General features: G+C 45.4%; 1 protein-coding gene across 8 annotated transcripts in view; it reads right to left on the bottom strand.

Annotated features, from left to right (window-relative positions):
• The window catches only part of THUMPD2 (THUMP domain 2 tRNA and snRNA guanosine methyltransferase), an 85,234-nt gene that overhangs the window by 42,424 nt on the left and 30,310 nt on the right, over nt 1–12,500 (bottom strand). For all 8 annotated transcript variants that reach the window (XM_085877455.1, XM_085877458.1, XM_085877457.1 and 5 more), the window contains exons 4-7: nt 5,634–5,711; nt 5,459–5,511; nt 5,183–5,270; nt 4,550–4,621 (exon numbers count right to left, since the gene is read on the bottom strand). In XM_085877455.1, coding sequence (XP_085733581.1) covers nt 4,550–4,621; nt 5,183–5,270; nt 5,459–5,511; nt 5,634–5,711 — 291 coding nt within the window. The remainder of the gene's footprint in view (nt 1–4,549; nt 4,622–5,182; nt 5,271–5,458; nt 5,512–5,633; nt 5,712–12,500) is intronic.

Below are 12,500 nucleotides of genomic sequence, written 5' to 3' on the forward strand. Positions count from 1 at the left end.
GTTCAGTGAAAATTCTGAAAAAAGCCCTTGGAACGAGACTGAAAATGAAACTTTACAGTTTGGTTCGTGAATCATGATCTTTTACCAAAAATAGGAGGTGGAGATTTTGAGTTCTCCACCTCCTGAAACCCAAATGGAGATAACCAACAGAGGAGATACACATATTATCATGTCCCCTGCTCAATATAGAGGGTTGGTTATAGCAAAGTAGTTTATTTGGTAAGGGTAACAATCCTAGACAAGTCACCACTCCGTTGCAGGTCTACACAGATTGAGAAAGAAAAATCAAGCATTCCTTTGAGAATAAAACATTGTGTTGCCATCTCATTTCAATTAATATAACGTGTGGTAATAACTGAATGGACTCTATAGTTATCAATGAAAGTGAATGTGTTGCAGTGGTGTCTTGAGAGTGTCCCTCTGATGCAACACCACATTTTCAAAGATGACCTTTTCCAGAGACACTAAGGACAGTCTTTCAAATCCAAATCCATTGGAACCATACTCTATGAAGAGCATTGGTGCTGCCAAAGCAGTCTCTTGGGCTATTGGGCACAATCCTGGACAGGTCACCACTCCAACACGGGATACTCAAATAGCTGTCATCCCAGCAAGCTGGAACTTATTTTGCCAATCTTAGAAGGGTGACAGGCCGAGTCAACCCCACCTGGTATTACTTCCACAGCTGAGCAGGATTTGAACTCAGGACCCTAGGATCCCAAGCCTGCCACCCTAACCATTAAGCCAACACCAAGCATAATATTTCAAGACTGGATCCGATGTATATAAAAAAGACAAAAGCTTGCACATTTTTGAATGCGGATTAAAACTCACAAAAAGGATGAGAAGGAACTAATTTCCAAGCCTTCAGACAGAAAAAATATGAAACATCTCGACCCAGCTATAAACTGTCATCCTGGTGTTTTGCACGCATGGCGAGACATCAATGTGTGTGTGCCGTCCCTTCAAGATGTTAAGCCAGAGGACCTGTCTGACAGCAACGGTTGTTAGAGCATTTAAAAGATCTCACGGTATCTTTCACAGAGAGTGGACGAGTAATCACTGCACCCCTGACTAAGTTCCAAATTCTTGCTTGTACTGCAGATAGCATGTGATCTGATCTTCTTGGTGGTTCCTCTACACCAAGTTACACTGCTTACTTTGGTAAAGCATGGCTACAGTCTGGGCAGCAGTTTTTGCATTTCAATCTCCACTGTTTAAAAAAACCCAAAACCAAACACATGATTGTTGATGATGCAATTTATTGATATGACATCATGAGACACAGTGACAGAGATAAATGCTGAATAATTACATGTCCATTTAATTGTGACCTAATCATGTAACGCTGCATTGTGGAAAATGTTTTCACATAGGGATCCAACGTGAAAGAAGCAATCTCACTACCAGGTATGTCCACCTCAGGCAGCAGTCACTGCATTGCACTGTCATCACATTGACCTCATGAGCACTCAAATCTGAGCCTGGGAAATGGCATCCCATGCTCGAATCAGCTCCTCTTACAGCTCATGGAGGATCTGGGTGTCTAGGCAAAGTTCGAACATGACGATCAATGATGTCCCAAAAATGTTCAATTTAATTTAAATCTTGTGACATGACAGGCCAGGGTGTCATGACATCAACACCAGCATTCACAAGAACATTCCTTGTTTGAATGTCCCTGTGAGCAAGAGAATTATCGTGCATCATAATGATTCCTGGACCATGTTGTTGAAGGGTAGACCACACGTGTTGCTGTAAGAGCTCATTGCTGTATCAATTTGCCGTGGATATGGATTAAGTTGCTGTGAAAGGTTTCAGCAATACCACCCCACGTCATGACACTTCCACAGCCAAAGTTTGCGGCTGACTGGACACAGACTGGAGCATGTCGCTCATTGCGTCTTCTGTAGACCCATGTATGGCCATCATGCCTTTCAAGGAAAAGCCTCGATTCGACACCAATCATAACACTTGCCAATTGCCTCAGTGTCCATCAGACATGCTGTTTTAACCACTGCAAGCGTGCTTGGATTTGTTGCAGTGCAAGTCTTGGATGCTGAACAGGAAGACGAGCACTCATTTCTGCATCATAGAGAACCCTCAAGACGGTGTTGACTCGTATCCTGCGAGGTTTTCGGGAGTGTTTTTTTCAGTCCTCTGAGCAGTTTGAAACCGATTGCGGAAATGGTTCGTGCAAATGTATCGGTCATAAACAGGAGTCGTTATCCTGGGACATCCATTTCTTAGCATATCTCTTGTTGATCCAGTGGCTTGATGGCATCCTCTGAGGTCATAAACAGTTCCTCTCCTCATGTTAAAGAGCTTTGCAACAATGCTAATGGAAGGCCCTGCTTGAAGGTGTCAAATGATTCGATTCCTGTCATTTTATGACAGACATGGTATTGTAATCGATTTTTAAAGAAGGTAATCAGTGTGTTTTTTGAATGATCCACATGCTGCTATCTCAAAGATCGTTTCGAATTTGCTCAGAATGCCTCATGTGACCTCTAAAAACCTAAGGGTGCAAGAGTTGCACATGTTGAAAAATTATTGACAGGCAATTACGTTACATGGAAACTTGTAAATCAGATGTTCTGCACATTCCTCATGCCAAAGAGGCACTTGGCATGAACGCTGGAACAGACTTTCAACAATTACATTGTCAATTCTACATGTTCGGTTTTTAGCTCACTGAGACTTTAGTCAGGTGAACTTATGCGATTGAGCAGTGTCCATAGGTGAGCGAGTCAGTGAGTCAGTCCGTAAACACCTCAGTGATTATCGTTTGGACCAAACACACGGTTTTGATGAAAAACTTTGCCACAAGCTTCATATCTGATGCCTAACGATGGTGTATTGACCGCATCAAAATCTGCTCTCATTATGGGGGTCAACGGGGTTTTTTTGACCCCACCCTCTAAAAAATTGGTATTTGCTCTCGTCTCCAAAACTACACACACAATTTTGATGAAACTTGACCACAACCTTCATCACCCATGATGTAGAGAAGTGCATAGACAGCATAAAAATCTGCACTCATGAAGGGGTCTACGGGGGTGCGGGGGGTTGAACCCCCCAAAATAGTTATTTGCTCTCTTCGCCGAAACTACACACACAATTTTGATGAAACTTGACCACAAGATTCTTCACCCATGATGTACCAAAGTGTATTTATTGACTGCATCAACATCTGCGCTCATTAAGGGAGTCTACAGAGGGGAGGGGGGGAGGGTTGACCCCCAAATGAGGTATTTGCTCTGTTCTCCGAAACTAAACACATGGTCTTGATGAAACTTGACCACAACATTCTTCACCCATGATGTACCAAAGTCTATCATTCGTATTTAAATCTGCACTCATTAAGGTCTGCAGGGATTTTTTTGACCCCCCAAAATAGGTATTTGTTCTCTTCTCTGAAACTACACAATTTCAATGAAACTTGACCACAGCCTTCATCACCTGTGATGTACCAAAGTGTATTGACTGCATCAAAATCTGCACTCATTAAGGGAGTCTACAGAGTTGGGGGGGGGGGGTTGACCCCCAAAATAGGTATTTGCTCTAGTCTCCAAAACTACACACACGATTTCGATGAAACTTGACCACAATCTTCATCATCCATAATGTACGAAAGTGCATCGATCGCATCAAAATCTGCACTCATTAATGGGTCTCCGGGTGTGCGGGGGGGGGGGTTGAACCCCCCCAAAGTAGTTATTTGCTCTCTTCTCCGAAACTACACACACAATTTTGATGAAACTTGACCACAACATTCTTTACCCGTGATGTACCAAAATGTATTGAGTGCATCAAAATTTGCCCTCATTAAGGGAGTCTACAGAGGGGGGGGGTTGACCCCCAAAGGAGGTATTTGCTCTATTCTCCAAAACTAAGCATCCAATTTTGATGAAACTTGACCACAACATTCTTCACCATATGTACCAAAGTCTATCATTGGCATTCAAATCTGCACTCATTAAGGGGGTCGACGGGGAGGGGGGGGGTTGACCCTCCAAAATAGGTATTTGCTCTCTTCTCTGAAACTAAACAAACGATTTCAATGAAACTTGACGACAATACTTTTCACCCGTGATGTACCAAAGTCTGTTCATGGCATTAAAAACAAGGACAAAGGTGTCCAAGAGCCGCGTCGTAAAGGTTTTGTCTTCACCAGAAGAAGAAGAAGAAGAAGAAGACGGAGAAGAAGAAGAAGAAGAACAACAACAACAACAACAACAACGCGGAGCTTTCTTAGAGCCAGCGTTCGCAACGTGACGCGGCTAAAAATTGAGGGTCTAAGGGAGTCTGCAGAGGGTTTGAGTGACTGTTGCTCCTGATCCAAGTGAGCTTCAGGACATGCGGTCCCTATTTTTTATAGTGTGCATACAACTTCACCAGGTAATTCCCATGTTTCATGTGAACAGCCATCTTTGACTTCAAAGGCCAATCATTATTATATAATACGTATACCTATTTGATGAACATTTTGCAGATTACTGCACATTACAATATATTCTCTCTGCTTGTACAGTGTTCACATACTCACCTTCCATTCCATAGTGGCTTCCAGCAAGATTGTTCCACTGCCACACATAGGATCAAGAACTTTGGCACCAGACTAGGAATAAAAAGATTATTATTTGTCAATTTGTGCACACAATCCTTTATGCTTTATTAATACATTAATACTTACACGAGTCCCATCTATGCCCTTCTGCTGAAGCACCAAGATAACAGTTTGTGATGAGATCCTATTTTATTGGGAATCAAACCCAAACTAGACAGCCATACACATGTCACATTTACTTATTTTCCAATCCACAACAACACAGAGTCCGATTATATTGTACTCAAATGGCTGATAGTTTCTCCTGGGTAGGCTGCTCATCAGCGTTTATGTGCTTCAACACAAAAGTATGAGAAAAGCAAGATGGTGAGCACTCGTGAGGATAGCCATTGACTACACAAACACTAACCAAGTTGGCCTGGCTTGGTCCTGCTCGGTCGAATGGAACAATATAAACAAGCCTTTAGGGTGCACGATAAGCAGCGAGAAAGAAGCATTGTTAGTGGGGTAGTTTAAACTTCCACATTCCAGTTAAAAATAAAATTTAAATGAAATGGATCAAGCTTGAAATACATTGAAAATAACGAAATCATCATTCTGAAAAAGATGTACCTGCACCCCAGCAAGTACAGCAACAGCATGGGCCACAGTAGCTCGAAGGCCGGGACTTCTACACCAGGACCTGTTTGCTAGAGATACTCTGAGTTGGAGGGGGGGAGGGGTGGATGGGGAACAGGGTAAAATTGGTTAAATTACATTTGGCACATACTTTCCTTTTATGCATTTGGTATAATTTTATACAAAATGCCCCAATTTGCTGTGGCGATTTAGAAGTGGATCCAAATTTTAAATTATACAAGTTTAAAATAAATAATATAAATTGTTTACCTTGTGAGGGGAAATCCCACGATAAAGGCCTCATTATTGAGATGAGCAATAACCTGAAACAAAATAACCAAAAAACATATTTACCTATTATTTAATTTGATAGACTTCCAACAATGTGATGCATAAAATGTGGTGTTTTATTTCTGTTTTATCAATTAGTTACGACAGGTCATACCTCAAGCTGTGGCTTCCTGAGATCTGCTTTCCACCCAAATTCCCTGGTCAGTGCAAGTCCAAGCTGACAGCCTAATTCCTGTAAAGTACAAGTTTAACACCCTTCAAAGTAAGCGTGTGTGTGTGTGTGTGTGTGTGTGTGTGTGTGTGTGTGTGTGTGTGTGTGTGTGTGTGTGTGTGTGTGTGTGTGTGTGTGTGTGTGTGTGTGTGTGTGTGTGTGTGTGTGTGTGTATATATATATTGTTGCGGTTCTCGGAACTGCGTGCATACAACAGATAGGTGTCCCAAGACAGTTATTCCATTATTATACGTGTAGATAGTCCCCTTCCTTTTGTTTAGCGGGACAACAAGGGAGTGCGTTGCAATGATCTAATAGTTGGGGTTGCTTAAATCATTTTCTTCTTCATTTCGTCCCCACTCTTCTTTTCGTCTTTTTATTCCTGAGGTAAATCAGCCACGTGCACCTTCACTGTAAGGTGGGGCCTCATGTAAATCAGCACATGCGGCGCCACACATATTCAGATATATAATATGTATATATGCCACACATATATAAATCAGCACATATTCCTGATGAGGAAACTGCTGCACAGAGGTCCTCGTTCCCGGGCGAGCCCTAAACCCAGCGTGTGCGGCGAGTGATGTGCGCTTGGCAGTGCGGGGTGGTCGACTCAGCTTCCGATGGTCTGGGGAAGATTGCCGGTTGCATTAAAAAGGCATGCGAATAAATACCTCTTAAGAGGCTGCATGAATGGTGTTTTTCACAGCACGGGAAACCCAGCCAGCACGACGCCCACGCTGCACGAAACGCGTACGGAGGCCGATAAAGCCGACTCCACGCCATGTTGGACGGGATCCGAGTGTGCGGGTAGAAGTGGCTTGTTCCTTTTCAACCTCAATATCCGACACATATTGGTGTTCACCCCACGCACACGCTAGCTGAGTCGTGTGAACGCAAGTGCTGACCACGTGCGTAATGGCGGAACCGCGCACACTGCAGGGAAAGTGCTCGAAAGCAGACACGTACGCAGCTCGTGAGACGTGCACGGATTTATTCCTGATGATGTACCTTCGGTCCTCGCTGGCAGCAGTGGATTCTCCACGGATGGTGAACATCTTCTCATCTCTACGGCCAGCGAAGCTGCAATCGAGCCAGGGAATGTGCAGTGCGGGCCACGTTGGCACACGTGGAACGAGCGCATTGATCGAGACTGGTCGAACGCCCGAGCAGGCATGTGGGATCCTCGACCGGTCGCCAGGGGTTTTTTGCAGGATGATTCGCATGCCAAATTCAGTGTTGGCGATTCATGTCATCTCATGGGGTCGGAGCGCAATGTTGCCGCTGTTTGAGATGGCCTTGTTGGAAACAAAGTGAGGTGGTTTCTGGCCCAAGCTGGCGGGCCACGTGAGGGATCGGGGCCAATCGGAGCACCCAATTTAGGTGATGACGTTACAATTTGGGGTGGCCCCTCCCCCTGAGCTGCAAATCCGATAAAGGTCGGAGAAGTCCCTCCGTCTCTCTCTTGCTTTTTGAGTTTCTCCGCCTCTCTCGCCTCGCCTCGTCGACAACGCCACGACCCGCCTCCTGCTTCCCGGACTCTGCCTCTTCGTCTCCGCCCACACGACGTTGACCCCACCCACCTACAACTCCACCCTCGCACTCTGGACTCCGCCCCTTCTCGACTCAAGCTCCTCCTTTATGGTGCCCAATTCCTGGTTCTAAACTCCCTCTCCATCGGGTTTTCTGTGTCTGTGTGTGTGCGTACGTGTGTGTCCTGGCACCTGTCTGCCGAAGTAAGACAAGAGAAGATTTTTTATTGGATTCGCTATATATGCATGATATTGGATTAGCTTTATATGCTAGATATCCCTTATTGTCGGGTTTTCCGTCCGTCTGTCTGTGTGTAAGTGTGTCTGTAACGCGAGGCTCCAGAGCACGAACCAGCGAACCGATTTCTATGAAACTTTGCCAACAGGTGCCATATGGTCTGGGAATGTGCGCGTTTGAATTTCGTTGCCTAGCAACCACCCGTTGCTGTGCAGCGGCCAAAAAACCGCGTGCAGTATTTTCAATACTTGTCCTTCAGTTTTGAATGTAGAGAAACGAGACTTCGGAATTAAACACTTCGAGATATTTAGAAAATTTTACTCGAGCCGATTTTTGATTGAGGTTTTATTTTTCAAATGGTAGTCCTTCAAAAATCTGGTGTCTATTTACCGTCATTTTTTATGAGAGCTTAGGAAAGTGGGCGGAGCTTAGGGAAAGTGGACATGGTTGATGAAAAGTGGGAGTGGCGTAGGAAAGTGGGCGTGGCTTATGAAAAATATTGTGGCTCAGGAGGTGTGGTCAAACAAGAGCATTGAGAGAAGTTTATCGGGTTTTCCGTGTGCGTGTGCGCGCGCGCGCGCGCAACGCGAGGCTCCACAGCACAAACCAGCAAACCGATTATTTTTCAAATGGTAGTCCTTCAAAAATAGGGTATCTATTTACCGTCATTTATTATGAGGAGTGCCAGTTGGCAAAATACGCAATAGGAAAAATCTTGCCAGGCAGAGGAACAATTGTATGTGAACCAATACGTCTTGGCATTGAATCTTCGTCGGTGGATCGGTCAGAATGAAAAGCATCGTATCCACCACTTCGATCCAAGCGAATCCCTCGTCGCCTACCGGCTTGTCATTATTATTGTTATTAATTTCGCGTTAAGTCTGCTCTGTATCCGCTTTTGTAAGTTGCCTGTTGATTTGCTGCACCACACCTCTCTTCCCTCTCTCTGCATGACACACCCCAAGAAATCTTTATCATACCACATATCTTTCCTCGCTGCTTGAAAATAAATTATTTTTATTAGGAATGTTTCCTGCTCATTTTTGTCTTTTCTTCCATTGATCCAGCATGGTCCGAATCCTAGCTTAGCCGGGACTTTATTCCCAACGATCCATTCCTTTTAGCCAGTATTTCCTTGGCAGTGTCGCTCGGCTGCATCCGATCCGGTAAAGTGATCCGGTCCGGTAGAGTGATCCGGTTCGGACAAGGCGTACCGAGGGTGTGTTCCCCTGTAATTAAACCACGTGATTAATTAGGTAACCCGATTAACCCATAGATGGGAGGACTCTCGGTCACGCGGTTGAGTTATTGGCGTTCACGGTCGGTTAAGCGACCCACCGCGTCACGGAATTAGCTGTGTGCGACGGCCTACAATTCCGGGGAGTCTGGTTGGAACCGATGTAGCTTCCCCCACCTAATGGTCTTCTCACCCGAACCCCCGGCCCGCAACAATATAATATGACAGAGAGGGAGGAAATTATTCCTTGATCCGATATTTGTTTCTCTAAAAACTGGAATTGTACATGTTGAACAAATACCAATTAAGTCAAATTATAATCAGAATAGATTTAAAGTTTATTCTGTGATGGGTGCTGCGTTCTGGAATGCAACATTGAGATGAATAAATGGTCATCTTATCTGAACTTGCCTGGAATTATACTTTAAAGTATAGTAACAAGGAAATAAAAACAAAAAAAACGAGATTAAATGTGAAGCATCCAGCATAAGTTTTCATGTTCAGCAGACTTGGCGTCATGGTGAGAGCGTCTGCTCTGAGTCTGGGAGATCAGTGGTTTAAACCCGAACCCAGCCAAGTCATATAAAGAAAGGGTACATGCTGCTTCCTTGCTTAATGCTCAACATTTAAAAGGGATAGAGCATGAACAAACAACCATGTTTTGGCAACTAATGCGCAGGCTTGATGAGCCGAATAGCTTCCACCTGCATTTAAGCTCCTTGCAAGAGATGTCATATTAATCTTCTTCTTCTTCTTTCGGCTGCTCCCGTTAGGGGTCGCCACAGCGGATCATCCGTCTCCATTTCGCTCTATCCTCCACATCTTCCATTGACACTCCAACCACCCACATGTCCGCCCTCACTGCATCCATGAACCTTTTCTTTGGCCTTCCTCTTCTCCTCCTACCTGGCACCTCCATCCTCAGCATCCTTCTCCCGATATACTTCGCTTCCCTCCTGTGCACATGTCCAAACCATCTCAATCTCGCCTCTCTCACTGTCTCCAAACTGTCCTACCTGCGCTGTCCCTCTAATATACTCATTCCTTATCCTGCCCATCCTCGTCGCTCCCAACGAGAATCGCAGCATCTTTAACTCTGCCACCTCCAGCTCCGCTTCCTGTATTTTTGTCAGCGCCACCGCCTCCAAACCATACAACATAGCTGGTCTCACTACCGTCTTATATACTTTTCCCTTCACTCTTGCAGCTACTCTTCTGTCACAAATCACTCCTGCAACTCTTCTCCACTCACTCCATCCTGCCAGCACTCTCTTTTTCACTTCTCTGCCACACTCTCCGTTACTTTGGACAGTTGATCCCAAGTATTTAAACCCATCCACCTTCCCTCAACTCCTTGCAACCGCACAATGCCACCACCTTCCCTCTCATTTACGCACATGTACTCCGTCTTACTCCGACTGACTATCATTCCGCTTCTCTCCAGTGCGTACCTACACCTCTCGAGGCTCGCCTCAGCCTGCTCCCTACTCTGCCTACAGAGCATGATGTCATCCGCAAACATCATAGTCCATGGGGACTCCAGTCTGATCTCCTCCGTCAACCTATCCATCACCATTGCAAACAGGAAAGGGCTCAGAGTCGATCCTTGGTGCAATCCCACTTTTACCTTAAACCGGATCATCATTCCTACCGCACACCTCACCGCTGTCACACTGTCCTCATACATACCATCCTCACATAATTCTCTACAACTCCCGACTTTCTCATACAATACCACAACTCCTCTCTTGGCACCCTATCGTAAGCTTTCTCTAAATCCACAAACACACAATGCAACACCTTCTGGCCTTCCCTATACTTCTCCATCAACATTCTCAAAGCAAATATCACATCAGTGGTGCTCTTTCCTGGCATAAACCCATATTGCTGCTCACAAATCATCACCTCTCCTCTCAACCTCGCTTCCACGACTCTTTCCCACAACTTCATGGTGTGGCTTAACAAGTTTATTCCTCTGTAATTACCACAGCTCTGCACATCACCCTTGTTCTTGAAAATCGGAACCAGTACACTTAATCTCCACTCCTCCGGCATCCTCTCACTTTCCAAGATTATATTAAACAATCTGGTTAAAAACCCCACTGCCATCTCTCTTAAACACTTCCATGCCTCCACTGGTTTATCATCTGGGCCAACCGCCTTACCACTCTTCATCCTCTTCATAGCATTCCTTACTTCATCCTTACTGATCCACCCCACTTCCTGATTTACTATCTCCACCTCTTCCAACCTCCTCTCACATTTTCTTCATTCATTAGCTCGTCAAAATACTCAATCCACCTTCTCAACACACTCTCATCGCTTGTCAGCACATTCCCATTTGCGTCCTTTATCACCCTAACCTGCAGCACATCCTTCGCAGCTCGGTCCCTCTGTCTTGCCAATCGGTATAAATCCTTTTCCCCTTCTTTTGTATCCAACTTCTCATACAGCTCGCCATGTGCCTTTTCCTTAACCTTTGCCACCTCTCTCTTTGCCTTTCACCGCCACTCCTTGTACTCCTGCCTACTTTCTTCATGTCTCTGACTATCCCACTTCTTTTTCACCAACCTCTTCTTCCTTATACTTTCCTGTATTTCCTCGTTCCACCACCAAGTCTCCTTATCTTCCTTCCTCTGTCCAGAGGTCACACCAAGTACCTTCCTAGCTATCTCCCTCACCACTTCTGCTGTAGTTGCCCAATCATCGCACCCATCTTTACCACAATCCAACACCTGTCTCGCCTCCTCCCTAAATTCCACGCAACAGTCTTCCTCCTTCAGCTTCCACCATCTGATCCTTGGTTCAGCCCTCATTCTCTTCCTCAACCTCACCTCCAAAATCATCCTACAGACCACCAATCGATGCTGTCGGGCTGCACTCTCCCCTGCCACCACCTTACAGTCTCTAATCTCTTTCAGGTTGCATCTCCTGCTTAAGATGTAATCCACCTGTGTGCACTTTCCTCCACTCTTGTACGTCACCCTGTGTTCCTTCTTCTTCTTGAAATACGTATTTACCACTGCCATTTCCATTCTTTTTGCAAACTCTACCACCATTTGCCCTTCCACATTCCTCTCGTTGAGACCGTACCTACCCATCACCTCCTCAGCCTCTTTATTCCCTTCCCCAACATTCCCATTGAAATCTGCTCCAATCACCACTCTTTCATCCTTGGATACACTCTCCACCACTTCATCTAACTCACTCCAGAAATCTTTTTTATACTCCATCTCACACCCAAGCCTGGTGTTGGCTTAGTGGTTAGGGTGGCGGCTTGGGATCCCAGGGTCCTGAGTTCAAGCCCCGTTGACTGCTGAATTAACACCAGGGGGTTGACTCAGCCTGTCATCCTTCCGAGGTAGGCGAAATGAGTACCAGTGTACTGGTCCCGGTGTATGCCCCGGTTAGAATAGGTGTACCATATCCCTGTGTGTCGTAAGAGGCGACCAGGGTTGGCGTCAGGAAGGGCATCCGGCCAAAAAACATTGCCTCAAGAAAAAGCCCAACCCCTGCACAGCAGGGAAAAATGGCTGTAAAAACGGTCATCACACCCCATATGAGGGGCATATGCACTGATGACATTAATCATCACCCCTTCAATTTCCAACTTCACACTCATCACTCGGTCCGACACTCTCCTCACCTCCAATACCCTCTTGACATAATCCTCCTTCAGGATTACCCCGACACCATTTCTCCTCCCATCCACACCATGGTAGAACAGTTTGAAACCACCTCCAATGCTCCTAGCCTTACTCCCCATCCACTTGGTCTCTTGTACACATAGTATGTCCACCTTT

Source organism: Eptatretus burgeri, chromosome 4, assembly GCF_056783735.1.
Source record: "Eptatretus burgeri isolate ZD-2024b chromosome 4, Ebu_testis_v1, whole genome shotgun sequence".
NCBI classification, from domain to species: Eukaryota; Metazoa; Chordata; class Myxini; order Myxiniformes; family Myxinidae; genus Eptatretus; species Eptatretus burgeri.